Raw genomic sequence first — 27948 nt, 5'->3', positions numbered from 1 at the left:
CGTCTTTCCTGACATCTACCACATGGCTCCTGCCGGGTCTCAGTTTGCCAGATGGGGTTTCAGTGTCATTGATGGCGGATTAGTTGAGATATTGGCCACACAGTCCTGCTTGGAATTTTCTTGGCAGTGAACTTTGGATGATCAGATTGGAGGTGTCTGGGATGCCGTTCCTTCAATTTCCTGGATAAGGAAGCTCCGGTTGCCTGTAGGTAGCAGAAGATAGGCCCAAGTTTTGTTGTCACGATCTCGCAAAGGGAGAAGGAAAGGAGGACTGGAACAGAGTCACCTGTGCTATTTAGGGTGATGTTCTTAAAGGCAACAGGATTTTGCCTTTGTCTTCAAACAGTTTGGATGCTGCAGGTCACTATTCCCTGTGGCATCAAATTGATGAATTTAGGAACAGAAAGGAAAAAGTCACTTCTGCCCCGTCAGTCTGCTTTGCTAATGAGCAGTTAGTGTAGTAGCAGCAGACTCTTACTGGCAAAGCAGTCTTTATTTCGTTGCATTTTCCTAAAGCTTAGTGAGTGTCTCTGCCTCGTGGCTGGAACATAAGGCAGTCTAAGAAATCAGGTTACTCGTCTTCTGTGGAGAGAGCCTTAATGCTGAGTAGGGGTGGGCTCCCATTCCACATTGACTCCGAGGTGCCAACCCATAACTGTTTGAGACCGTGCGAGCATAGGATGATTCATGGGTGTGTATAGATATCCCAGATCCCACCAGGCATTTCTGTAAAATGTGGCTTTCAGAGAATATTGGAGAGTGTTCTAAGATAAAAGCTTTGAAAAGTTGTGAAGTTTGACTAAATCCTGGGCAACTGTATGAAAACTGACAGAAGAAGATATAGAAAACTCAAAGAGTTGTATGACTTGTCAATCAGTAGGACCAGTAATGAAAAATCTTCCCAGGAACTACCTTGTAGTTCTCTGGTAGAGTCTACAAAATATGCTGGAAAACTGTTATTCCATGCATGTGGAGATGGTCTTAGAGATAGAAAAAGGTGGTATACTCCATAATTCTCTTTAAGTTCAGAACATAACATCGATGCATATCAGAATGGCAGAAGAAAGGCAGGAAGGATGAATGAAATTCCAGACGTGTGTATTGCAAATGTCACAGCCAAAATCACAAATGAAATGTCAGCAACAGGAATTCAGCCGTGCCTCCACGGGGTGGAGACCAGTGATGAGAGTCGTAGTCCAGGATTGCACGTTGTGTTCAAGGTTGGCAAAGTCAATAGATATAAAGCTTGGCATTTAGAGATAGAATGCAGAAAGATGTGGCCCTCTGAACGACTAGAGAATCAAATGGTAGCTGCAACTTGATCGTCTGAAGTCCAGGCAAAAAGTGTGATAAAACTGAGCACCAGTTCCTGCCACATAGTTCTTATCCTAGTGTACAAAAGTGTTCTTTTTGTAAAGTTATAATAAAATTCCTCCGACAACAATAACAGCAACAACAAGAGCAGCATCCCACGGAACGTGTCCCTGGAAATCTTTGACGTGAGGGAGAATACTGTACAGTGGGCCACTGTCACCACTGAGTGGAGTGAGGAGGAGCATAAAATCCCTGGCAAAGGGTTTAGAAAAACTCAAGGTAGAATTTGCTGATGATGTGATTATCAACTCAGACAATCCGATGGATGAATTATTAGGCTGTGTACGATTGTTGAGTAAGATTAGGGTGTAAGAGAATCAACATGCAGAAGACATTTCCACAGCTAAGTCCTGGCGAGAAACGCTTGGAAAGTGAAACTTGTGTGAAAGAGTTAAAATGGCACAGTTGTATCATGTTTCTAATTCCAGGTCTGATCAAAGTTGCTATGAGACTATGTGGGGAAATTATTACACATTCTTGAGAGAGAGTCAGAGGTTTCAATCGATGGACTGTAATCTGAGGAGAAAAATCAAAGATGGTGATTAACAATGAAAATCGAACGAAATTTGTGTTTTGGGTGGTCGGATGGTAGAATAGCAGGCAGATTCCAAAGGCAAGGTACAGCCAATATGCTATTTGCTTGAAGAAGCACGGTGGGAGCACTTCCTGTGAGCCATTGTCAAGAATTATCGTGATGCTATATAGTTTTCAAGATAAGGGGATCCCAGTGCGGCTGTATTTACCACATCAGAGGAACGTCGTAGTGAGGTCAGAAAGAGCTCCTTGCAGCAATGGTTTCCTGTACCACCACGGACAAATCCCCCCTCCTGCCCCCTTCCCAGCCCCCTCCCCTCCACCACAATTTCATCTGTTACTGTGCTGTCTCTTCGAGAAGTCAAGGAGGCATATTGTCTTCATACATAGTGCTTGGACCACTTACCCATAGGGAAAAATTAAAGTGTACTGACAATTCACACCACACACAAAAGTACACTCGTGGTGGGTTAGAAACCTCAGTGTTAAAAGGTACAAAGCAAAAAAGGGTCCGGCGATACCGTGGTTTCTTTAAAGACCGAAGGTAAAGGAAGTTTTCTTAAATGGAAGACAAATGCTCCAAACTGAAAGGGGTGAAATGGACATTGGTGACACTCTTGAAGGTAAAAACTTTGATTCATCGGAGGACTCGATCACACCGTGAAAGTGCGAGTCCCTCAGTTGGGAATAACCTTGAAAGCTAGCAATCTGTCCTTCTGTAGTCTTTCAATGCATAAAGAGTGCCTAGAGATGAATGGAGAGAAGAGAGAGCCTACTATGGGTGAGTGGGCAAAAATTTGCATAGTGTCACCAGGAAGAAGAAAAGAGCAATGGGGACCCCAGTCGTAAGGGAAAAGGTGCTCAGCTTCTTTATTCCTCAGACAATGGAAAAGAAAGCAACGGGGAGGTGCCAACACTCCCTCCAGCTTGTCACAAGTTGACCATACTAAGTGTAGGTCAGGGCACCGAGCCTCAGTGATTTGCCTGGACTGCAGGTGCAAAGTTCCCTGCTTAGGCGTATGGAGAAGACTGTGGCCCCATCTGGGAAGGTTTGGGAACACTAGGGTGTGACCCTGCAGATGCCATGAGCAGGGGAGAAGTCTCTTCCAAAAGCGCACCCTCCCCCAACCCCCACACCCCCCGGCCCAGCTCACACGGACCCGGGTGAGAATGCACCACTTGTGTGACTTGTCGCTGAGAAAGGCAGGGGGACGTCTGCAGGGCACACGCCTAGTGCAGAGCCTGGAGAAATTTCCAGCTTGGCCCCCACGTCACCTCCGCACCCTTCGCACCCGCCTGACCCTCGGCTCCCCACTTAGGTCTCCTTTGCCCGGGGCTGCCTTCCTGACTGAGATGGTGTCCTTGACCCGTGTATCCTTTGCTGTCCCCAGAGCCCAAGGTGGTGTTTGCCAAGGAGCAGCCGGCACGCAGTGAAGTGCAGGCCGTGGCGGGGGCCAGTGCCACGCTGAGCTGCGAGGTGGCCCAGGCCCAGACGGAGGTGACGTGGTACAAGGACGGAAAGAAGCTGAGTTCGAGCTCGAAAGTGCGTGTGGAGGCCACGGGCCGAGGGCGGCGGCTGGTGGTGCAGCAGGCGGGCAAGGCAGATGCCGGGGAGTACAGCTGCGAGGCCGGGGGCCAGAGCGTCTCCTTCCACCTGGATGTCACAGGTCAGTCCTGGAGGAGGATACTAAGCTAGCCTATTTGGAGGTGACGAGGGGACTGTCTTGCGGCCTCCACAGACTGGTGTTCACTCTCCTGTAGCCTCCCAGTCTTCCACGTCCCACGTTTATAGCCATTTTTGCCTGGGGGAGGTTGGATGGAGAGGGTGGGCGTGGAAGGAAGAGGGGCCATTTGTGTCCAGCTGTTTCCATGTGGTAAGGCTCAGTCACAGTGTCTTAGCACCTGCCCAGAGCCTTCCTGTCGTTCCTGGTATCGGGAGCCTGGCTCTCCCTGATGCGTGGCATCTGAGATAGGCCTGGGGATATGTGACTTTCCTCCCATGGTACGTCTTTCCTCACATCTACCACATGGCTCCTGCCGGGTCTCAGTTTGCCAGATGGGGTTTCAGTGTCATTGATGGCGGATTAGTTGAGATATTGGCCACACAGTCCTGCTTGGAATTTTCTTAGCAGTGAACTTCGGATGATCAGATTGGAGGTGTCTGGGATGCCGTTCCTTCAATTTCCTGGATAAGGAAGCTCCGGTTGCCTGTAGGTAGCAGAAGATAGGCCCAAGTTTTGTTGTCACGATCTCGCAAAGGGAGAAGGAAAGGAGGACTGGAACAGAGTCACCTGTGCTATTTAGGGTGATGTTCTTAAAGGCAACAGGATTTTGCCTTTGTCTTCAAACAGTTTGGATGCTGCAGGTCACTATTCCCTGTGGCATCAAATTGATGAATTTAGGAACAGAAAGGAAAAAGTCACTTCTGCCCCGTCAGTCTGCTGTGCTAATGAGCAGTTAGTGTAGTAGCAGCAGACTCTTACTGGCAAAGCAGTCTTTATTTCGTTGCATTTTCCTAAAGCTTAGTGAGTGTCTCTGCCTCGTGGCTGGAACATAAGGCAGTCTAAGAAATCAGGTTACTCGTCTTCTGTGGAGAGAGCCTTAATGCTGAGTAGGGGTGGGCTCCCATTCCACGTTGACTCCGAGGTGCCAACCCATAACTGTTTGAGGCCGTGCGAGCATAGGATGATTCATGGGTGTGTATATATATCCCAGATCCCACCAGGCATTTCTGTAAAATGTGGCTTTCGGAGAATATTGGAGAGTGTTCTAAGGTAAAAGCTTCGAAAAGTTGTGAAGTTTGACTAAATCCTGGGCAACTGTATGAAAACTGAAAGAAGAAGATATAGAAAACTCAAAGAGTTGTATAACTTGTCAATCAATAGGACCAATAATGAAAAATCTTTCCAGGAACTACCTTGTAGTTCTCTGGTAGAGCCTACAAAATATGCTGGAAAACTGTTATTCCATGCTTGTGGAGATGGTCTTAGAGATAGAAAAAGGTGGTACACTCCATAAGTCTCTTTAAGTTCAGAACATAACATCGATGCATATCAGAATCGCAGAAGAAAGGCAGGAAGGATGAATGACATTCCAGACGTATGTATTGCGAATGTCACAGCCAAAATCATAAATGAAATGTCAGCAACAGGAATTCAGCCGTGCCTCTACGGGGTGGAGGCCAGTGACGAGAGTCGTAGTCCAGGATTGCACGTTGTGTTCAAGTTTGTCAAAGTCAATAGATATAAAGCTTGGCATTTAGAGATAGAATGCAGAAAGATGTGGCCCTCTGAACGACTAGAGAATCAAATGGTAGATGCAACTTGATCGTCTGAAGTCCAGGCAAAAAGTGTGATAAAACTGAGCACCAGTTCCTGCCACATAATTCTTATCCTAGTGTACAAAAGTATTCTTTTTGTAACGTTATAATAATATTCCTCCAACAACAACAACAGCAACAACAAGAGCAGCATTCCACTGAACGTGTCCCCGGAAATCTTTGATATGATGGAGAATGCTGTACAGTGGGCCACTCTCACCACTGAGTGGAGTGAGGAGGAGCATAAAATCCCTGGCAAAGGGTTTAGAAAAACTCAAGGTAGAATTTGCTGATGATGTGATTATCAACTCAGACAATCCGATGGATGAATTATTAGGCTGTGTACGATTGTTGAGTAAGACTAGGGTGTAAGAGAATCAACATGCAGAAGACATTTCCACAGCTAAGTCCTGGCGAGAAGCGCTTGGAAAGTGAAACTTTTGTGAAAGAGTTAAAATGGCACAGTTGTATCATGTTTCTAATTCCAGGTCTGATAAAAGTTGCTATGAGACTATGTGGGGAAATTAGTACACATTGTTGAGAGAGTGTCAGCGGTTTCAATCGATGGACAGTAATCTGAGGAGAAAAATCAAAGATGTTGATTAACAATGAAAATCGAACGAAATTTGTGTTTTGGGTGGTCGGATGGTAGAATAGCAGGCAGATTCCAAAGGCAAGGTACAGCCAATATGCTATTTGCTTGAAGAAGCACGGTGGGAGCACTTCCTGTGAGCCGTTGTCAAGAATTATCGTGAGGCTATATAGTTTTCAAGATAAGGGGATCCCAGTGCGGCTGTATTTACCACATCAGAGGAACGTAGTAGTGAGGTCAGAAAGAGCTCCTTGCAGCAATGGTTTCCTGCACCACCACGGACAAATCCCCCCTCCTGCCCCCCTCCCAGCCCCCTCCCCCTGCCACAATTTCATCTGTTACTGTGCTGTCTCTTCGAGAGGTCGAGGACGGATGTTGTCTTCATAAATAGTGCTTGGACCACTTACCCATAGGGAAAAATTAAAGTGTACTGACAATTCACATCACACACAAATGTACACTCGTGGTGGGTTAGAAACCTCAGTGTTAAAAGGTACAAAGCAAAAAAGAGTCCGGCGATACCGTGGTTTCTTTAAAGACCGAAGGTAAAGGAAGATTTCTTAAATGGAACACAAATGCTCAAAACTGAAAGGGCTGAAATGGACATTGGTGACACTCTTGAAGGTAAAAACTTTGATTCATCGGAGGACTCGATCACAAAGTGAAAGTGCGAGTCCCTCAGTTGGGAATAACCTTGAAAGCTAGCAATCTGTCCTTCTGTAGTCTTTCAATGCATAAATAGTGCCTAGAGATGAATGGAGAGAAGAGAGAGCCTACTATGGGTGAGTGGGCAAAAATTTGCATAGTGTCACCAGGAAGAACAAAAGAGCAATGGGGACCCCAGTCGTAAGGGAAAAGGTGCTCAGCTTCTTTATTCCTCAGACAATGGAAAAGAAAGCCACGGGGAGGTGCCAGCACTCCCTCCAGCTTGTCACAAGTTGACCATACTAAGTGTAGGCCAGGGCACCGAGCCTCAGTGATTTGCCTGGACTGCAGGTGCAAAGTTCCCTGCTTAGGCGTATGGAGAAGACTGTGGCCCCATCTGGGAAGGTTTGGGAACACTAGGGTGTGACCCTGCAGATGCCATGAGCAGGGGAGAAGTCTCTTCCAAAAGCGCACCCTCCCACAATCCCCCCACCCCCCGGACCAGCTCACGCGGACCCGGGTGAGAATGCACCACTTGTGTGACTTGTCGCTGAGAAAGGCAGGGGGACGTCTGCAGGGCACACGCCTGGTGCAGGGCCTGGAGAAATTTCCAGCTTGGCCCCCACGTCACCTCCGCACCCTTCGCACCCGCCTGGCCCTCGGCTCCCCACTCAGGTCTCCTTTGCCCGGGGCTGCCTTCCTGGCTGAGATGGTGTCCTTGACCCGTGTATCCTTTGCTGTCCCCAGAGCCCAAGGTGGTGTTTGCCAAGGAGCAGCCGGCACGCAGTGAAGTGCAGGCCGTGGCGGGGGCCAGTGCCACGCTGAGCTGCGAGGTGGCCCAGGCCCAGACCGAGGTGACGTGGTACAAGGACGGAAAGAAGCTGAGTTCGAGCTCGAAAGTGCGTGTGGAGGCCACGGGCCGAGGGCGGCGGCTGGTGGTGCAGCAGGCGGGCAAGGCAGATGCCGGGGAGTACAGCTGCGAGGCCGGGGGCCAGAGCGTCTCCTTCCACCTGGATGTCACAGGTCAGTCCTGGAGGAGGATACTAAGCTAGCCTATTTGGAGGTGACGAGGGGACTGTCTTGCGGCCTCCACAGACTGGTGTTCACTCTCCTGTAGCCTCCCAGTCTTCCACGTCCCACGTTTATAGCCATTTTTGCCTGGGGGAGGTTGGATGGAGAGGGTGGGCGTGGAAGGAAGAGGGGCCATTTGTGTCCAGCTGTTTCCATGTGGTAAGGCTCAGTCACAGTGTCTTAGCACCTGCCCAGAGCCTTCCTGTCGTTCCTGGTATCGGGAGCCTGGCTCTCCCTGATGCGTGGCGTCTGAGGTAGGCTTGGGGATATGTGACTTTCCTCCCATGGTACGTCTTTCCTGACATCTACCACATGGCTCCTGCCGCGTCTCAGTTTGCCAGATGGGGTTTCAGTGTCATTGATGGCGGATTAGTTGAGATATTGGCCACACAGTCCTGCTGGGAATTTTCTTAGCAGTGAACTTTGGATGATCAGATTGGAGGTGTCTGGGATGCCGTTCCTTCAATTTCCTGGATAAGGAAGCTCCGGTTGCCTGTAGGTAGCAGAAGATAGGCCCAAGTTTTGTTGTCACGATCTCGCAAAGGGAGAAGGAAAGGAGGACTGGAACAGAGTCACCTGTGCTATTTAGGGTGATGTTCTTAAAGGCAACAGGATTTTGCCTTTGTCTTCAAACAGTTTGGATGCTGCAGGTCACTATTCTCTGTGGCATCAAATTGATGAATTTAGGAACAGAAAGGAAAAAGTCACTTCTGCCCCGTCAGTCTGCTGTGCTAATGAGCAGTTAGTGTAGTAGCAGCAGACTCTTACTGGCAAAGCAGTCTTTATTTCGTTGCATTTTCCTAAAGCTTAGTGAGTGTCTCTGCCTCGTGGCTGGAACATAAGGCAGTCTAAGAAATCAGGTTACTCGTCTTCTGTGGAGAGAGCCTTAATGCTGAGTAGGGGTGGGCTCCCATTCCACATTGACTCCGAGGTGCCAACCCATAACTGTTTGAGACCGTGCGAGCATAGGATGATTCATGGGTGTGTATAGATATCCCAGATCCCACCAGGCATTTCTGTAAAATGTGGCTTTCGGAGAATATTGGAGAGTGTTCTAAGATAAAAGCTTTGAAAAGTTGTGAAGTTTGACTAAATCCTGGGCAACTGTATGAAAACTGACAGAAGAAGATATAGAAAACTCAAAGAGTTGTATGACTTGTCAATCAGTAGGACCAGTAATGAAAAATCTTCCCAGGAACTACCTTGTAGTTCTGTGGTAGAGTCTACAAAATATCCTGGAAAACTGTTATTCCATGCATGTGGAGATGGTCTTAGAGATAGAAAAAGGTGGTATACTCCATAATTCTCTTTAAGTTCAGAACATAACATCGATGCATATCAGAATGGCAGAAGAAAGGCAGGAAGGATGAATGAAATTCCAGACGTGTGTATTGCGAATGTCACAGCCAAAATCACAAATGAAATGTCAGCAACAGGAATTCAGCCGTGCCTCCACGGGGTGGAGACCAGTGATGAGAGTCGTAGTCCAGGATTGCACGTTGTGTTCAAGGTTGGCAAAGTCAATAGATATAAAGCTTGGCATTTAGAGATAGAATGCAGAAAGATGTGGCCCTCTGAACGACTAGAGAATCAAATGGTAGCTGCAACTTGATCGTCTGAAGTCCAGGCAAAAAGTGTGATAAAACTGAGCACCAGTTCCTGCCACATAGTTCTTATCCTAGTGTACAAAAGTGTTCTTTTTGTAAAGTTATAATAAAATTCCTCCGACAACAATAACAGCAACAACAAGAGCAGCATCCCACGGAACGTGTCCCTGGAAATCTTTGACGTGAGGGAGAATACTGTACAGTGGGCCACTGTCACCACTGAGTGGAGTGAGGAGGAGCATAAAATCCTGGCAAAGGGTTTAGAAAAACTCAAGGTAGAATTTGCTGATGATGTGATTATCAACTCAGACAATCCGATGGATGAATTATTAGGCTGTGTACGATTGTTGAGTAAGATTAGGGTGTAAGAGAATCAACATGCAGAAGACATTTCCACAGCTAAGTCCTGGCGAGAAACGCTTGGAAATTGAACCTTTTGTGGAAGAGTTAAAATGGCACAATTGTATCATGTTTCTAATTCCAGGTCTGATAAAAGTTCCTATGAGACTATTTGGGAAAATTATTACACATTGTTGAGAGAGAGTCAGAGGTTTCAATCGATGGACAGTAATCTGAGGAGAAAAATCAAAGATGGTGATTAACAATGAAAATCGAACGAAATTTGTGTTTTGGGTGGTCGGGTGGTAGAATACCAGGCAGATTCTAAAGGCAAGGTACAGCCAATATGCTATTTGTTTGAAGAAGCACGGTGGGAGCACTTCCTGTGAGCCGTTGTCAAGAGTTATCGTGAGGCTATATAGTTTTCAAGATAAGGGGATCCCAGTGCGGCTATACTTACCGCATTAGAGGAACGTAGTAGTGAGGTCAGAAAGAGCTCCTTGCAGCAATGGTTTCCTGCACCACCACGGACAAATCCCCCCTCCTGCCCCCCTCCCAGCCCCCTCCCCTCCGCCACAATTTCATCTGTTACTGTGGTGTCTCTTCGAAAAGTGGAGGAGGGATGTTGTCTTCATAAATAGTGCTTGGACCACTTACCCATAGGGAAAAATTATAGTCTACTGACAATTCACACCACACACAAAAGTACACTCGTGGTGGGTTAGAAACCTCAGTGTTAAAAGGTACAAAGCAGAAAAGAGTCCGGCGATACCGTGGATTCTTTAAAGACCGAAGGTAAAGGAAGTTTTCTTAAATGGAACACAAATGCTCAAAACTGAAAGGGGTGAAATGGACATTGGTGACACTCTTGAAGGTAAAAACTTTGATTCATCGGAGGACTCGATCACACCGTGAAAGTGCGAGTCCCTCAGTTGGGAATAACCTTGAAAGCTAGCAATCTGTCCTTCTGTAGTCTTTCAATGCATAAAGAGTGCCTAGAGATGAATGGAGAGAAGAGAGAGCCTACTATGGGTGAGTGGGCAAAAATTTGCATAGTGTCACCAGGAAGAACAAAAGAGCAATGGGGACCCCAGTCGTAAGGGAAAAGGTGCTCAGCTTCTTTATTCCTCAGACAATGGAAAAGAAAGCCACGGGGAGGTGCCAGCACTCCCTCCAGCTTGTCACAAGTTGACCATACTAAGTGTAGGCCAGGGCACCGAGCCTCAGTGATTTGCCTGGACTGCAGGTGCAAAGTTCCCTGCTTAGGCGTATGGAGAAGACTGTGGCCCCATCTGGGAAGGTTTGGGAACACTAGGGTGTGACCCTGCAGATGCCATGAGCAGGGGAGAAGTCTCTTCCAAAAGCGCACCCTCCCCCAACCCCCCCACCCCCCAGACCAGCTCACACGGACCCGGGTGAGAATGCACCACTTGTGTTACTTGTCGCTGAGAAAGGCAGGGGGACGTCTGCAGGGCACACGCCTGGTGCAGAGCCTGGAGAAATTTCCAGCTTGGCCCCCACGTCACCTCCGCACCCTTCGCACCCGCCTGACCCTCGGCTCCCCACTTAGGTCTCCTTTGCCCGGGGCTGCCTTCCTGACTGAGATGGTGTCCTTGACCCCAGTATCCTTTGCTGTCCCCAGAGCCCAAGGTGGTGTTTGCCAAGGAGCAGCCGGCACGCAGTGAAGTGCAGGCCGTGGCGGGGGCCAGTGCCACGCTGAGCTGCGAGGTGGCCCAGGCCCAGACGGAGGTGACGTGGTACAAGGACGGAAAGAAGCTGAGTTCGAGCTCGAAAGTGCGTGTGGAGGCCACGGGCCGAGGGCGGCGGCTGGTGGTGCAGCAGGCGGGCAAGGCAGATGCCGGGGAGTACAGCTGCGAGGCCGGGGGCCAGAGCGTCTCCTTCCACCTGGATGTCACAGGTCAGTCCTGGAGGAGGATACTAAGCTAGCCTATTTGGAGGTGACGAGGGGACTGTCTTGCGGCCTCCACAGACTGGTGTTCACTCTCCTGTAGCCTCCCAGTCTTCCACGTCCCACGTTTATAGCCATTTTTGCCTGGGGGAGGTTGGATGGAGAGGGTGGGCGTGGAAGGAAGAGGGGCCATTTGTGTCCACCTGTTTCCATGCGGTACAGCCTCGTCACCATGTCTTAGCACCTGCCCAGAACCTTCCTATTTTTCCTGGTGTTGGGACCCTGGCATCCCTGATGCGTGGCGTCTCATGTAGACCTGGGGATATGTGACTTTCCTCCCATTGTATGTCTTTCCTGACACCTACTACATGCCCTTAACCGGCAGCTCATGCCGGGCCTCGGTTTGTCAGATGAGGTTTCAACTTCCTTGCTCCCGGATTCGTGGAGATACTGGTCACACAGTCCCGCTTGGAATTATCTTAGGAGTGAATCTTTGACGATGAGATTTCAGGTTCCTGGGATGCCCTTCCTTCCTTTTCCTGGATAGGGAAGCTCCGGTTGCCTTTAGGTAGCAAAAGATAAGCCCAAGTGTTGTTGTCACGACCTTGCAAAGGGAGAAAGAAAGGAGGAATGGTATAGAGTCACCTGTGCTACCTAGCGTGATCTTCTTAAATGCAATAGGATTTTGTCTTTGTCTTCAAACTGTGTGGATGCTGCGGGTCGGTATTCTCCGTGGCCTTATTTTGATGAATTTAGGAATGGAAAGGAAAAAGTTGCTTCTGCCCCGTGAGTCTGCTTTGCTAATGAGGAGTTAGTGTACTAGCAACAGCCTCTGACGGGCAAAACAGTCTTTATTTTGTTGTATTGTCCTAAAGGTTAGTGAGTATCTTTGCCTCGTGGCTGGAAGAATGAGCAGTCTAAGAAATCAGGTTTCTCATCTTGTGTGAAGAGAGCCTTAATGCTGAGTTGGGATGGGCTGCTATCCCACATTGAGTACTAGGTGCCAACCCATTACTGTTTGAGACCGTGCGAGCATAGGATGATTTATGGGTGTGTATAGATACCGTAGATCCCACTGGGCATTTCTGTAAAATGTGGCATTTGGAGAATATTAGAGAGTGTTCTAAAATAAAAGCTCTGAAAAGTTGTGAAGTTTGACTAAATCCTGGCCAGCTGTATGGAAACTGACAGAAGAAGATACAGAAAACTCAAAGAGTTGTATGACTTGTCAATCAGTAGGAAAAATAGTGAAAAATTTTCTCAAGAACTATCTCATAGTTCTCTGGTACACTCTACAAAATGTCCTGAAAAACTATTATTCCATGCTTGTGGAGATGGTCTTAGAGACAGAAGCAGGAGATGCACTCCATAACTTTTTTTATGCACAGAATATAACATAGATACCAGAATCACACAAGAAAGGCAGGAAGAATGAGTGAAATTCCAGATGTATCTATTGTGATTATCAAAGCCCAAATCATAAATTAAATGTTAGTAAAAGGAATTCAGTCATGTATGTAGGGGGTAGAGATCAGTTATGAAAGTCATATTGCAGGATTGCACCTTGGGTTGAATGTTGGCAACGTTAATAGATACAAGGCTTGACATTAACAGACTGAATGCAAAAAATGTGATCATCTCAATGAGCACAGAATGAAATGGTTGATTAAATTTAAACGTCCTATATCGAGGCAAAAATTTGGTAAAATGGACCATCAGTTCCTTCCATAATATTCTTAGCAAACTGTATAAAAGTGTTCTTTTTTTAATATTATAAAATACATATACAATAGCAGCAACAGCAACATCCCTGTTCATGGGTATCTGGAAACCCTGATGTGAGTGGCAGTACACGTAGGCCACTCTAACCACTGAGTCAAGTATGAAGGATCATAAAATCACTGGAAAAAGTTCTCATGAATCTAAAGTTGGAATATGCTGATGATGTGATTATCAATTCAGAGAACCCCAGAAATAATTTTTAGACTGTGTACGATTCTTGAGTAGGATTAGTGTTTAAAGACGTCAATATGCAGAAAACATTTCTACATCTAAGTTCATGGAAACATGGATTGTTGGGTGTATCCTGGAGGGAGAGAGGCAGTTCTTTTATATCATGGGTTGTTTTCCATGTAATAATCCTTAGTCACATTTTCCTAGCTTGTTCAGACTCCATTGGTGGTCTTTGGTGTCTGTTACTCTGGGTCTACCTGTTGCATAGGGCTGAGGTAGACGAGATATCTGTCCCCTGGGGTTTTTGTGGCAGGTCATCTCTATCTTTAGCAAGAACACTTGAGGGTTCCTGTTAGTAAGAGATGTTTCAATTCATTGAAGCAGAATAAGGTAAAATGTTGGCCACACAATAATACTTGGAATTATTTCATGGCTTAATTTTGTGTTATAAAGTTTTAGGTGTCCTGGGACAGCAATTTTCACATTGATAAGTAAGCTCTCTGAACACAGATGTAGCAAAATATAGATCCATATTTTGTTGCAAGGTGTGTACAAAATTCACAAAGAACAGAGGATTACAAATTGATCAATTCCTAGAAAACTATGACAAAACTCACACAATGGAAAATAGACAAGTTGTACAGCCGATAATCTTTTTTTTTTTTAACATCTTTACTGGAGTATAATTGCTTTACAATGGTGTGTTAGTTTCTGATTCATAACAAAGTGAATCAGCTATACATATACATATATCCCCATATCTCCTCCCTCTTGCGTCTGCCTCCCACCCTCCCTATCCCACCCCAATAGGTGGTCACAAAGCACCGAGCTGATCTCCCTGCGCTATGCGGCTGCTTCCCACTATTTTACATCTGGTAATGTATATATGACCATGCCACTCTCTCACTTCGTCCCAGCTTACCCTTCCCCCTCCCCATGTCCTCAAGTCCATTCTGTATGTCTGCCTCTTTATTCCTGTCCTGCCCCTAGGTTCTTCAGAACCATTTTTTTCTTTTTTTAGATTCCATATATGTGTTAGCATATGGTATTTGTTTTTCTCTTTCTGACTACTTCACTCTGTATGACAGACTCCAGGTCCATCCACCTCACTACAAATAACTCAATTTCGTTTCTTTTTATGGCTGAGGAATATTCCATTGTATATATGTGCCACATCTTCTTTATCCATTCATCTGCCGATGGACACTTAGGTTGTTTCCATGTCCTGGCTATTGTAAATAGAGCTGCAATGAACATTGTAGTACATGACTCTTTTTGAATTATGGTTTCCTCAGGGTTTATACCCGGTAGTGGGATTGCTGGGTCATATGGTAGTTCTATTTTTAGTTTTTTAAGGGACCTCCATACTGTTCTCCATAGTGGCTGTATCAATTGACATTCCCACCAACAGTGCATGAGGGTTCTCTTTTCTCCACACCCACTCCAGCATTCATTGTTTGTAGGTTTTTTGATGATGGCCATTCTGACTGGTTTGAGGTGATACCTCATTGTAGTTTTGATTTGCATTTCTCTAATGATTAGTGATGTTGAGCTTCCTTTCATGTGTTTGTTGGCAATCTGTATATCTTCTTTGGAGAAATGTCCATTTAGGTCTTCTGCCCATGTTTGGATTGGGTTGTTTGTTTTTTTGACATTGAGCTGCATGAGCTGCTTGTAAATTTTGGAGATTAATCCTTTGTCAGTTGCTTCATTTGCAAATATTTTCTCTGATTCTGAGGGTTGTGTTTTCGTCTTGTTTATGGTTTCCTTTGCTCTGCAAAAGCTTCTAAGTTTCATTAGGTCCCATTTGTTTATTTTTGTTTTTATTTCCATTTCTCTAGGAGGTGGGTCGAAAAGGATCTTGTTGTGATTTATGTTATAGAGTGTTCTGCCTCTGTTTTCCTCTAAGAGTTTGATAGTGTCTGGCCTTACATTTAGGTCTTTAATCTATTTTGAGTTTATTTTTGTGTATGGTGTTAGGGAGTGTTCTAATTTCATTCTTTTACATGTAGTTGTCCAGTTTTCCCAGCACCACTTATTGAAGAGGCTGTCTTTTCTCCATCATATATTCTTGCCTCCTTTATCAAAGATAAGGTGACCCTATGTGTGTGGGTTTATCTCTGTGCTTTCTATCCTGTTCCATTGATCTATATTTCTGTTTTTGTGTCAGTACCATACTGTCTTGATTACTGTAGCTTTGTAGTATAGTCTGAAGTCTGGGAGCCTGATTCCTCCAACTCCGTTTTTCTTTCTCAAGATTGCTTTGGCTATTCGGGGTCCTTTTTTTTTTTTTTTAGAAATTGTGAAACTTTTTGTTCTACTTCTGTGAAAAATGCCATTAGTAGTTTGATAGGGATTGCATTGAATCTGTAGATTGCTTTGGGTAGTATAGTCATTTTCTCAATGTTGATTCTTCCAGTCCAGGAACATGGTCTATCTCTCCATCTGTTTGTATCATTTTTAATTTCTTTCATCAGTGTCTTATAGTTTTCTGCATAGAGGTCTTTTGTCTCCTTAGGTAGGTTTATTCCTAGGTATTTTATTCTTTTTGTTGCAATGGTAAATGCGAGTGTTTCCTTAATTTCTCTTTCAGATTTTTCATCATTAGTGTATAGGAATGCAAGAGATTTCTGTGCATTAATTTTGTATCCTGCTACTTTACCAAAGTCATTGATCAGGTCTAGTAGTTTTCTGGTAGCATCTTTAGGATTCTCTATGTATAATATCATGTCATCTGCAAACAGTGACAGCTTTACTTCTTCTTTTCCGATTTGGATTCCTTTTATTTCTTTTTCTTCTCTGATTGCTGTGGCTAAAACTTCCAAAACTATATTGAATAATAGTGGTGAGAGTGGGCAACCTTGTCTTGTCTCTGATCTTAGAGGAAATGGTTTCAGTTTTTCACCATTGAGAACGATGTTGGCTGTGGGTTTGTCATATATGGCCTTTATTATGTTGAGGTAAGTTCCCTCTATGCCTACTTTCTGGAGGGTTTTTATTATAAATGGGTGTTGAATTTTGTCAAAAGCTTTATCTGCCAGCCGATAGTGTTTTAAATAAATGGAACCATAATAAATAATCTCACAGCAGAAATCTAAGCCCAATCACTCTACTGTTAAATTGTGCTGAGTATTCTGGAATGCAATTATTCCATGTTCATACAGATTCTTCTGTAGTATTGAAATATGGAATACACTCTCTAATTCATTTTATGTGTAGAACATATCATTGATACCAAAATCTTTCAAGGTAAATATGAAGAAGTAACACAGTTTAATCTATTGATGATATCAAGGCTAATATCTTCAACAAAATAGTAGCAAACTGAATTCAACAGGTTATCAAGAGGAAAATACACTCTGAGAACAGTCGTATTGCAGGAGTGCAAGGTTTATCTAACACAAGGAACAGTAGAAAATGTATAGAAAGATTGACATCAAGAAAATAAAAGAAAAATGATACTACTTCCCCAATAAATGGAGATTAAAAATACTCAATGAAATATAACATCATATATCCAGGAGAAATACTTGATAAAATTTAGCATCAATTCCTGCCATAAAATTCTTACCAAAGTATAAATAAAAGGTTCTTCTTTCATTTAATAATTGGTAGTATAGAGAAAACTAGCTAACATCACGCATAAAGTGAAACCTTGAAAGCATTGCCTTTGAAGTAGGGAACAAGACAAGGAAAGCAATTTTCACTACTGTAATGCTACATTTATAGCACAGTAAGGAGGGAAATTAGAACACACAAATGACATGATTATCAGTTTAGAAAATCTGGAAACATTAATTACTACACTTAGTAAGAGAGTTGGGAAACATTACCGCATACAAAAATAATATACAGAAAACAGTTCTATATCTATATACCAGAAACAAGAAACAAGAAAATGAAATTTTCAAAGAGTTACAATAACATTAGATGGGTCATTTTACCAGTTCCAAGTCTAAGAAAGGATCTTGAGACACTTTGTGGGAGAAATGATTAGATATTATAGAGAGGCAGGCAAAAAGATACAAATAAATGGATATGAATCTATGAAAGACCTAGAAGTGTTCAATTCCCATTAAACCCCAAATAATAGTTCTTTTGGGTGTGAGAATATTGACAAGTTGATTGCAAAAGCCAGTCAAAGAACAGAATGAGGACATTTGCTCTCACCTAAATCAAGACTTTCATTTTATGTTACAGCAGTTTGGGCAAGTGGGTCTCAGTGCAGAGGTAGATAAATAGCCCAAGGGAATGGAATGGTGAGTTCGCGCTGAGGTGGAGAGAAAGGAGGGTCTTTTCATAAATGGTACTAAGACCATTAACTATATGGAAAAATAAAATAACACTGGAATCTACCTCCTAGCACACAAAGAACCAACTCCAGGCAGGTTAGAGACCTCAGTGTGAAAGGTAAAACAAGCTTTTATCAGATAATAGAGGTTATTTAATGACCTCAGGATAATGAAGGATTTTTAAACAGAACATAAATGCAGAAACCACAAAGGACAAATTGATATCAAATTGATATATTTGCCTGTAACAGACTTAATTAAATAACTTAATTTCACCAGAAACATCATAAAGGAATGAAAAGGTAGAGCACAAAAATGGGGAGGATAGATAAACACACATAAGCATCAACACTCTCTAGCATTTATTTATATAAAGAGCTCCTAAATGAATATGGAAAAGACAGACAATGCTAATTTTGAAAATTGTGGAAAACTTGAACAGTGACACCACAGAAGAGTAAACCACAGAATGACCAAAAAATTCATAAAGATTCTTCACTTTGTGAATCATCAGGACCATGCAATAGACAGCCACAGATGGTGTAACTTCACTCCCACCAGGTTGCCAACAGTTGACAATACTGAGAGTAGGCAAGAGGGTGGAGCCTCAGGAACTCTCATTCACTGCAGATGAGAACATGCCCTGCACAATTGTATGGGAAAGACTCTGGCCTCATCTAGGAAGGCTGAGGAATGCATGACTCTACGGTTCCTCTCCTAGAGGATTTGTGCAGGGGAGAAGTCTTTCCCAGCTTCTCACTGGAACAGCCTACATAGATCAGGAGAATGTAGAAATAAATTGTGTCACTTGTTGCTGAGAAGGTGGTGGAGCTTCTCTAGGTCACACAGCTGGTGCAAAGCCTGGAGAAGTTTCCTGTCTTCCTGCCTTCCTGCCTTCCTGTCTAGTCGTTCTTTCCACAGTGCTGCATCTTGACTTAGATGGTATCTTTGACCCTATGCATCCCTCCCTTCCCCCAGAGCCCATGGTGGTGTTTGCCAAGGAGCAGCCAACACTCAGTGAAGTGCAGGCCATGGCGGGAGCCAGTGCCACGCTGAGTTGCGAGGTGGCCCAGGCCCAGACGGAGGTGATGTGGTACAAGGATGGGAAGAAGCTGAGTGCGAGCTCAAAAGTGCATGTGGAGGCCAAGGGCTGCACCCGGCAGCTGGTGGTGCAGCAGGCAGGGAAGGTGGATGCTGGAGAGTACAGCTGTGAAGCCAGGGGCCAGAGGGTTTCCTTCCACCTGGATGTCACAGGTCAGTTATTTGGTAGGGATGCTAAATTAGCCCTTTTTGGAGATGATGTGACTGGCTTATAGCCATGACAGACCCAGTGGTCTTTCCATCACATTTAATCTCTTTACATCTCCCATCTTCCCACCTCCCACTTTCATGCTTGTGCCTGATCCCAGGGACACTGGATGGGAAGGGTGGGTATGGAAGGAAGAGGGGCCCCTCTTGTGCACCATGAGTGGTGTTTCCATGTTGTAATGTTCCAGGTGATCTTTGGTGTCCAGGACCCTGGCTCCATCTCACCCTTGGGGTCTCAAGTAGACTAGATGTCTCTCACCTCAGGATACGTGAATGTACTTTTGGATGTTCTAGCAGCATCCAGATTCCCTCATCCAGCACCATATGAGGATTCACCCTAATCAGAGACGTTTGTATTTCTTTGAACCTGATAATGGGAAGTTTCAGGCACATAATCATACTTGGCATTACCTCAAGTCTGAATTTTGGATCAGCAAAGTTTTAGTTGTTTTGGGACACTCTTCCTTCCTTGCCCATGGTTGTAGAAGTTATGTATATACCCAAATGTTGGAAAATATAGGTTCCTGTTCTATTGCAATGTCTGTGCAAAGTAAACCAAGAGAAGGGGGTTGGTAGATATATGCCTTTGATATGCACCTCTGAGATATGGCACATTCATCTGAAAGCAAATTTTGGTTTCCTTTTGTCTTTCAATTAGTATATTCTGTGTCAGTATTTCCTTTGGAGTTTGATGTATAAATTTAGAAATGGAGAGTAGTAAGGAGCTTTTCTTATACCAGCATGCTTTGTTAAAGATGAGGTATGGTAGTAGCAGCCACTGACTGGTAAAGTGGTATTTATTTCATATCATTTCCTAATGACTCTTGTGTGTGTCTATACCTTCTGGGCTGGTTCACAGAGGTGTCTGCGAATTAACTTTAGTTTCCTTTTGTTAAGAGAGGTTAACCTCAAATAGAGATGGGCTGTGGTCCTGCATTGACTCCTAAGTGCCACCACATAACAGTTTGATATCGTATTAGTATATAATGATTCATAGGTGTATATGGATACCAAGAAACCCACTATGAATCATTTGACATTATTATAATAAAACACGATATTATTTCACACAAGTAAATTTGAAAAGTTTTGAAATAGTGGCCAATTCTTAGAAAACTATACCAAAACTTACACAAGAAGAAATTAACAACTTGAACAGTCTAATAACCTTTTAACTAAATGGAAACATAATAAAAGAATCTTCTCATAGAGCAAGATTAAGCTCAGTGGCTCTACTGGCAATTTATATAAAATATTCTGGAAAGAAATTATTCCACATTCTTCGAGATTCTTTAAGAGAATGGAAAAGGGATATACATATATATATGTATATATGGAGATATACATATATATGGATATATATGGATATGTGTGTATATATATATATGCTCTTTAACTCATTTTATGTAGCTAGCATATAGCATCGATACCAAAATCTGACAAAGAAAGTATAAAGAATTGAAATTACAGGCCAATCTTTTATGGATGTCAATATCAAAATCCTATACAAAATATTGGCAAAGTGAGTGGAGCAATACATGAAGAGCACAATACACTCAGATCTTAATCCAGGAATGCAAGGGTGGTTCAACGTCAGAACATCAGAAAAATCAATACAATCCATAACATTAAGAAGCTAAAAGAGAAAAAGCATGTTTTTACCTAAAAGAATGCAGAATAAAAGTTCTTGATAAATTTTTTACATCATATTCAGAATAAGAGTTTTATGAAATGTAGTAGCATATATTTGTATTAATAAACTAGTAATAAAAGGATAGTTTCTTAATTTGATACAGGGTGCTAAAGAAAACAACAGCAAACATCACACTTATAGGGAAGCCTTGAAAGCTTTTCTTTTTAACTGGAGCATTTCAAGTGGCTCCACTATCACAACTTGTGTCCAACATTGTACAGCCTATAAGGAAGAATATAAAGCAATAAAATTTAGATAAAGCAAAAGTGGACTTCACAGATGATAAGATTATTAATGCAGAAGGTAGAAAAGGAAGAATTTTTAGAGTTAGTAAGAAAGTTAAGGAAGATTGCCACATACAAAATACACAGAAAACACTTCTCTGTTGATGTACTAGCAACAAAGAGTCAGAAAAGGATATTTTAAGACAATTATAATAGCATCAAAAGTATCATGCTTCTAATTCCATGTCTAATAAAATATGTTTAAGGCTTCTGAGCAGGATATTATTAAATACTTTAGGGAGACAGTGCTAAATGAATGGTGGGATATGCATGGAAGGCACAAAGATGTCCATTCCTAATCAAAACCCAAAGAAAAGTTCTTTTGTGGGTGTGTCAAAATTAACTAGTTGATTCCAAGAGTCAAGTGGAACCGAAGCACTCATAAAGTGAGAGCATTTCATCTGCAAGATACCAAACTTATTATAAAGCTACGGTAGTGAAGACAACTGGGTTTCAATGCAGGGATAAATACACAGAACAAAGGAACAGAATAGTGAGCTCTGAAACAGCCCCGCACATAACCAGGCTCCCCCATCCCTTTTCTATTTTTTAACTCTGTAGTGCTAGTGTGTGGTATAGAGAAAGGATGGTCTTTTCATAAACTGTGCTAATACCATGTAACTGTATACATATATCTCTATTTTTATATCTATTCCTCTATAATAAAAATGGACGTCTCCCTCACAGCACACACAAACACCAACTCCAGGTGGGTTAGAGACTCCAATGTGAAAGATAAAGCAAGCTCTTAGCAGCTAATATAGATTATTTAATGAACTGAGGGTAATAAAAGGTTTCTTAAATAGGATATAAATGCATTAATCACAAGGGACAAATTGACATACTTGCCTGTATTAAAACTAAGAACTTTATATCAACAGAAGACACATAAAAGATGAAAAAACAAGTGACAAAGATGGAGAAGTTATTTACACACCCATAATTCTCAAAGTTCTAACATAAATATATAAAGAGCTCCTGAAAATGAATAAGGAAAAGACAGACAATCTACTGCTAACTGGGCAAAAGCCTTGCAATGACACTACAGAAGGGCAAACACCAAAAGCCAAAAAGATCAGAAATGGTGCTCCACTTTGTAATCATCAGGACCATGCAAAAGAGAGCTCAGGAAGTACAACTACCAGATTGCCAACAGTTGACAACAGCATGGAGCCTCAGGAACTCTCCTGCGCTGTGGGTGGGAACGTTCTCTGCTCAATCATGTGGGAAAGACTCCGCATCCTCTAGGAAGGTTGAGGTGTGCATGCCTCCTGATCCCACAGTTCCTTTCCTAGAGGAATATGTGCATGGAAGAAATCTTTCACAAAGTCCCCACTTGGAACAGCATGCACAGATCAGTGGTAGAATGTATAGATAAATTGTGGGTACTTGTTGCACAACTAGCACAGAGCCTGGAGAAGTTTCCAGTCCCCCTTCCCATCTGTCCAGGCCTTCTTTCCCTAGTGCTGCCTTCCTGACTGAGATGGTGTTTTTGCCTCTGTGCATCCCTCCTTGTCCCCAGAGCCCAAGGTGGTGTTTGCCAAGGAGCAGCCGGCATGCAGTGAAGTGCAGGCCGTGGCGGGGGCCAGTGCCACGCTGAGCTGCGAGGTGGCCCAGGCCCAGACGGAGGTGACGTGGTACAAGGACGGAAAGAAGCTGAGTTCGAGCTCGAAAGTGCGTGTGGAGGCCAAGGGCTGCACCCGGAGGCTGGTGGTGCAGCAGGCGGGCAAGGCAGACGCCGGGGAGTACAGCTGCGAGGCCGGGGGCCAGAAGGTCTCCTTCCACCTGGATGTCACAGGTGGGTGCCAGGGTTGGGTGTAGAGGCTGAGCACCTGACAAATTGGGGGAAATTAGCACATCTCCAGCAGGGTGGGGGACATGTGTGTGTTGGGCCTGTGCTGGGTTCTCCTCTGATGCGGTCAGCCCCAGGGCTCTGTCCACTGGGAAGGTCCTTGAGTTGCGGGATACTTGCCACAGCCCTTAGTCCAGGACACTTTTGGCATCTGCTTCCCCAGGTTCCTGCATCTCTCCATCACACCCCCACCTCTCCCAGCATGAAACCTGCCACAGGCTTTCTCAGTCATCTGCAGGCTGCTAAGGCCTGTAGTCTGCTGAAATGGCCATTCTTTGTCTGTCGTTGGCAAGGGGCACTATTCCCATATTAGTTCTTCCCGGGCAGCTGTGGAGCCCAGTCCTGCTCTGAGGAGCTTCTGGCCTTGGATGCCCCTGCCCCCATTGGGTCTGGAGTCCGTGTCTCTGGCCTTGGGGCCCTGACCGTCCAGCTGCATTGAGGTCAGCCCATTGTGTCGGCCTCTGCTCAGATGCCCATCCTGTCCTGGGCCTGAGCCAAGCTGGTTTGTTGCCTGCTCCCGTCCCTCCTGCCCCTCCTGGCTGCTGATGACATCACTGGGTTTCAGTGTTCTGAGGTGGCTGACACTGTCCCTGTCCCCAGCTGTGGCCCTTGCCCCCAGTCCAGCAGCCAGTGTGGTCCTTCCAGGTGCTCCCCTGGGCCAGCCCTCACAGGGACGCTCTTGGGTCCCCTCCCAGGGCCTTCCCCTTCCCCCTTCTCTGCCTTGGCTTTGCCCCCATGCTTGGCTGCTGGAGGCTCTCAGGCTGTTTCATCCCTCTCAGTCTTTGCCTGGTCTCTCCACTCCGCATGAGGGTTCTTCTACGGAGACCGTCCTCCTCTGCCTCCCTTCCTGGCCCTGCTCCCCACTGCTCTTCTGGGATTTTGGCCCAGCCCCCAGGCTGTGTCAGGGTCACTGTGTGCCCTACTTTCCCTGCATTAGCTGCTCATGGGGCCCATCTTCCCTTGGGGATGGGGGCAGGGATCCTAGACTCTCAGCTCTTGGTGGGACAGAGCTTGTGGCCCCAGGTGGTCCCTCCTGGCTGCCCTGCACTGCCCCTGTGAGCCTGGATGGTGCCTGGCAGGCAGAGTGTGGCCCTGTTGCATTCACTGTCTGGCTTGCTCAGCAGAGAGGCAGCAGTGGAGAGCTGGACAGCCCGGGCAGTTTCATTTCAAGTCTTCTCCCACCATGTGGCCTGGAGGGGGGATGGGACCCAGGCCAGGGATGCGAGGGTCTCCCCTCTAATGCTTGTTGGTAACCCCCCGCCCCCACCCTCCAGAGCCGGAACTTGAGCCCCCTACCCTGGAGAGACCCAGACGCAGGGAACCTCTGGTGATCAGGGAACACGAGGACATCGTCCTGACAGCCACGCTGGCCACACCCACTGTGGCCGCGGTGACGTGGCTCAAGGACGGTGTGGAGATTCGCAGCAGCAAGCGGCACGAGATGGCCAGCCTGGGGGACACCCACACCCTGACTGTGCGTGGCGCGCAGACCCTGGACAGTGCCGTCTACAGCTGCCGCCTGGGCGCAGAGGAGCAGGACTTCCCGGTGCAGGTGGAAGGTGAGTGGGGTCACGGGGAGGTCCTCTGGGAACCCCTTGTTTGCAGCGTCCTGGAGTGGAGACTGGGTGAGGCTCAGGGCGCACGACCAGGCAGCTCAGAGCTGGTCCTATGGCCCGAGCCCCACCAGCCTGACGTCCCCTCCCCTCCCCTCCCCCAGAGGTGGCTGCCAAGTTCTGCCGTCCCCTGGAGCCCGTGAGCGGGGAGTTGGGTGGCACAGTGAAGCTGGTCTGCGAGCTGAGCCCGGCGCAGGCCCAGGTGGTGTGGCGCCGCGGGAGCACGCAACTCCGGGCCGGCAAACGCTTCCAGATGGCGGCTGCGGGGCTTCAGCGCTCGCTCACTGTGTCGGGCCTGCGGGCAGAGGATGCGGGGGAGTACGTGTGTGAGAGCCGCGATGACCACACCAGCGCCATGCTCACCGTGAGCGGTATGCGGATGCCGGGCGCAGGGGCTGGGCCGCCCAGGTGGGTGGGTGGCTTGGCGGAGCATTCCGGGGCTGCTTCCCAAAGAGGTGTCGTTCCGCGGCGTCTGCTAGGTGGGGGCCCCTGCCCCTCCTGCCCGCCTCTCAAGTGGAGCTCTTATCCGCAGTCCCTCGCGTGGTCAAGTTCACGTCTGGGCTGAGCGCGGTGGTCGCGGAGGAGGGCTGCGAGGCCACCTTCCAGTGCATGGTGACTCCCAGCGACGTGGCGGTGACGTGGTTCCGGGATGACGTCAAGCTACAGTCCAGCGAGAAGTTTCTCATATCGCAGAAGGGTGCCAGCTACAGCCTGACTATCTTGGGCCTGGCCCTGGAGGATGTTGGCCAGATCACCGCGGAGGCTGAGGGCATCAAGACCGTGGCTGCCCTCCGGGTCCGAGGTGCGTGTGTGGGGCAGCAGGAAGGGTGCACCGGCTCCTCGCAGCAGGCGTCTCCTAATGGGCTGGTCCCAAGGTAGCATCCTGGTGCTGGTCTGTATCCAGCTCATCTGGCTGACTTCAGAGGACACAGGGTTTGTCAGCTGCAGAGAGAAGAGTAGGGTCGGACCGAGGGGCCAGGCACCTGCTCTAAAAGGGAGATGGTAAACTCCTGTAGTGCACACCTGGTCGGGGAGTGGGTGGAGGCTCAGACACTCCAGGGAGTCTTCCTAGAGGAGACGATCCTTGCTGAGCCCAAAGGATGGCAAGGTGGGAGAGACTGGAGTTGGCAGCCAGTGCAAGCAGATGCAGATGATGGGGGTGTGCTTTGCTCGCTGAAGCCAGATTGCATGGGGGAGGGCCAGAACGTTACCTGAGGGTAAGTGGGAGCCAAGCCATCTCAGGTTCTTGAGTAAGGGAGTAATGCGGGCAGATGCACTTCTGGGGAGATCATGGCACAGCCCGAGACTGGGAGATTCACTCTAGCGTTTCTCTTCCTTAATGTGACGCATCCAGGGCCTAGTTAAAGCAGAGACTGTGGTGCAGCCGGTCTGGGAGCTCAGAGTCTGCCTGTCTCAATGGCTCCCTGTGTCCTGATGCTCCTGGTCACTGGCCACACTTAGGAGTTCCAGGTTCTGGTGGAGGATGGCAGGAGTTGTTCAGAGCAGGGGAGCAGGAGGTGGGAGGGGGACTGGGAAAGGAGAAGCCCCCCCTGAGGTGTGGTTTCCTTCCATAAAATAGTGCCTGTGCATGTGTGCAGCTGGGCCCTGAGTATGGCCAAGGCCTTGCCTAGCTTGGAGTCGGAATGTGGTGGAGGGCAGCTCTGCTGGCTGGGGGTTGGGGCAGGGTCCCTCTGCCTTGCTCTCCTGAGAGTGGCAGTGGCTGTAATGACCTCCCTCTCCTGTGACTCCAGAGGCCCCAGTGTTGTTCAAAAAAAAGCTGGAGCCACAGACTGTGGAGGAGCGGAGCTCGGTGACCATGGAGGTGGAGCTGACGCGGCCATGGCCGGAGGTCAAGTGGACACGCAACGCCGCAGCCCTGGTGACAGGCGAGAATGTGGAGATCCACGCCGAGGGCTCAAGTCACCGCTTGGTTCTCCGCAGTGTGGGTTTCGCTGACCGTGGTTTCTATGGCTGCGAGACAGCGGATGATAAGACGCAGGCCAAGCTGACTGTGGAAAGTGAGCAGCTTAGGGGGCTTGGCCTGGGGGTTGGGCATCGAGGAGTGGGGGAGGGGAGGGAATCTCCCCCTGGGGGCAGGGCCCTGGAAAAGGGGGAAAAGGGAAAGAGAGAGGAAGGGGCGGACCTCCACTTGCAGGGGCCGGAGAGGTGGAGAAGGGAGTAAAGGAGGGAGCAGGCATCCACCTGGAGGGGCAGACCTCCCTTTCCAGAGCACCTTGAGGCTCCCTGGGGAAGTGATGGGGGCTGGACCGAGGGCCAGGGTCTTGCTGCAGTTGCTCACCCTTCCCCTTGTTTGTCCCATAGTGCGCCAGGTCCGGCTTGTGCGGGGCCTGCAGACAGTGGAGGCGCAGGAGCAGGGCACAGCCACAATGGAAGTAGAGCTGTCCCATGCTGATGTGGAGGGCAGCTGGACTCGAGATGGCCTTCGGCTCCAGCCGGGACCCACGTGCCAGCTGGTGGTGCACGGCCCCACCCATACCCTCACGCTGTCTGGGCTGCAGAGGCAGGACAGTGGCCTGGTTTCCTTCAGGGCGGAGGGCGTGCACACATCTGCGCGGCTGGTGGTCACTGGTAGGTGGACATAGGTGGGGCGGGACTCACTCCAGAGCACCTGCCCCTGTCCCCAGGGTGGCCCAGGGAGGCAGCTATGGGCAGGGATATGGAATCCTGGAGGAGGGAGGCTCATTCCTTTAACCAGCTGAGTGATTCCAGCCAGCTCAGGCCCTGTCCCCGCCCAGAGGCCCTGCTTCTCACCACTCCCCTCCTGTCTTCCCAGAGCTGCCTGTGAAGTTCAGCCGCCCTCTGCAGGATGTGGTGGCCACGGAAAAGGACAAGGTGGTCCTGGACTGTGAGCTCTCACGCCCCAATGTGGATGTGCGCTGGTTGAAGGTGCCTGGGAACTTGGACTCCTCTGCCCCCTCTTACCTCTCACCATGGGTGGGCGGGAGTGGGACCACCCTGCTGGGCAGTTCCAGCACTTGACCGGGCCTCATTCCTCCACAGGATGGTGTGCAGCTGCAGGTGAGCAAGACAGTGGGCATGGTGGCCCAGGGGGCCTGCAGGAGTCTCATCATTTACCGATGTGAGCGTGGGGACCAGGGCGTGTATGTGTGTGACGCCCACGATGCTCAGAGCTCGGCCTCCCTGACGGTGCAAGGTGAGGGCTGGGCGGGTGGGTGCAGGAACCTCCTGGCCCCCCACTGCGTCACCCAGCAAGTGCTTGGCCCTCTGGCTCTGCTCTTGTCCCACCCATCCTGCACTCCCTCAGCAAGCTGGGGTCGGGGGTAGCGGTCAGATAGCTCTGCGTGTCAGGATGTAGCAGGGACTGCTTCTTGCCCCAGGCCGAAATGTCCAGATCGTGAGGCCTCTGGAGGATGTGGAAGTGATGGAGAGGGAGGGTGCCACCTTCTCCTGCGAGGTCTCCCACGATGAGGTGCCTGCCCAGTGGTTCCGGGAGGGCAGCAAGCTTCGGCCCAGTGACAATGTGCGGATCCGCCAGGAAGGTGAGACGAGGACAGTGGGTGGGCTTCAGCAGGGCTCCTCCT

The 27948-nt window shown here is 47.4% G+C and overlaps 1 protein-coding gene across 1 annotated transcript in view; it reads left to right on the top strand.

Moving 5' to 3' along the window:
- The window catches only part of OBSCN (obscurin, cytoskeletal calmodulin and titin-interacting RhoGEF), a 156118-nt gene that overhangs the window by 31852 nt on the left and 96318 nt on the right, over positions 1–27948 (top strand). The window contains exons 10-22 of the mRNA XM_082455093.1: positions 3300–3575; positions 7212–7487; positions 11124–11399; positions 18614–18889; positions 22443–22718; positions 24047–24331; positions 24490–24756; positions 24918–25187; positions 26137–26403; positions 26708–26974; positions 27180–27292; positions 27407–27560; positions 27745–27906. Coding sequence (XP_082311219.1) covers positions 3300–3575; positions 7212–7487; positions 11124–11399; positions 18614–18889; positions 22443–22718; positions 24047–24331; positions 24490–24756; positions 24918–25187; positions 26137–26403; positions 26708–26974; positions 27180–27292; positions 27407–27560; positions 27745–27906 — 3165 coding nt within the window. The remainder of the gene's footprint in view (positions 1–3299; positions 3576–7211; positions 7488–11123; positions 11400–18613; positions 18890–22442; positions 22719–24046; positions 24332–24489; positions 24757–24917; positions 25188–26136; positions 26404–26707; positions 26975–27179; positions 27293–27406; positions 27561–27744; positions 27907–27948) is intronic.

Source organism: Balaenoptera physalus (assembly GCF_965194825.1).
Source record: "Balaenoptera physalus genome assembly, chromosome: 3".
NCBI classification, from domain to species: Eukaryota; Metazoa; Chordata; class Mammalia; order Artiodactyla; family Balaenopteridae; genus Balaenoptera; species Balaenoptera physalus.
This window is presented reverse-complemented; position numbering and strand designations above follow the sequence as displayed.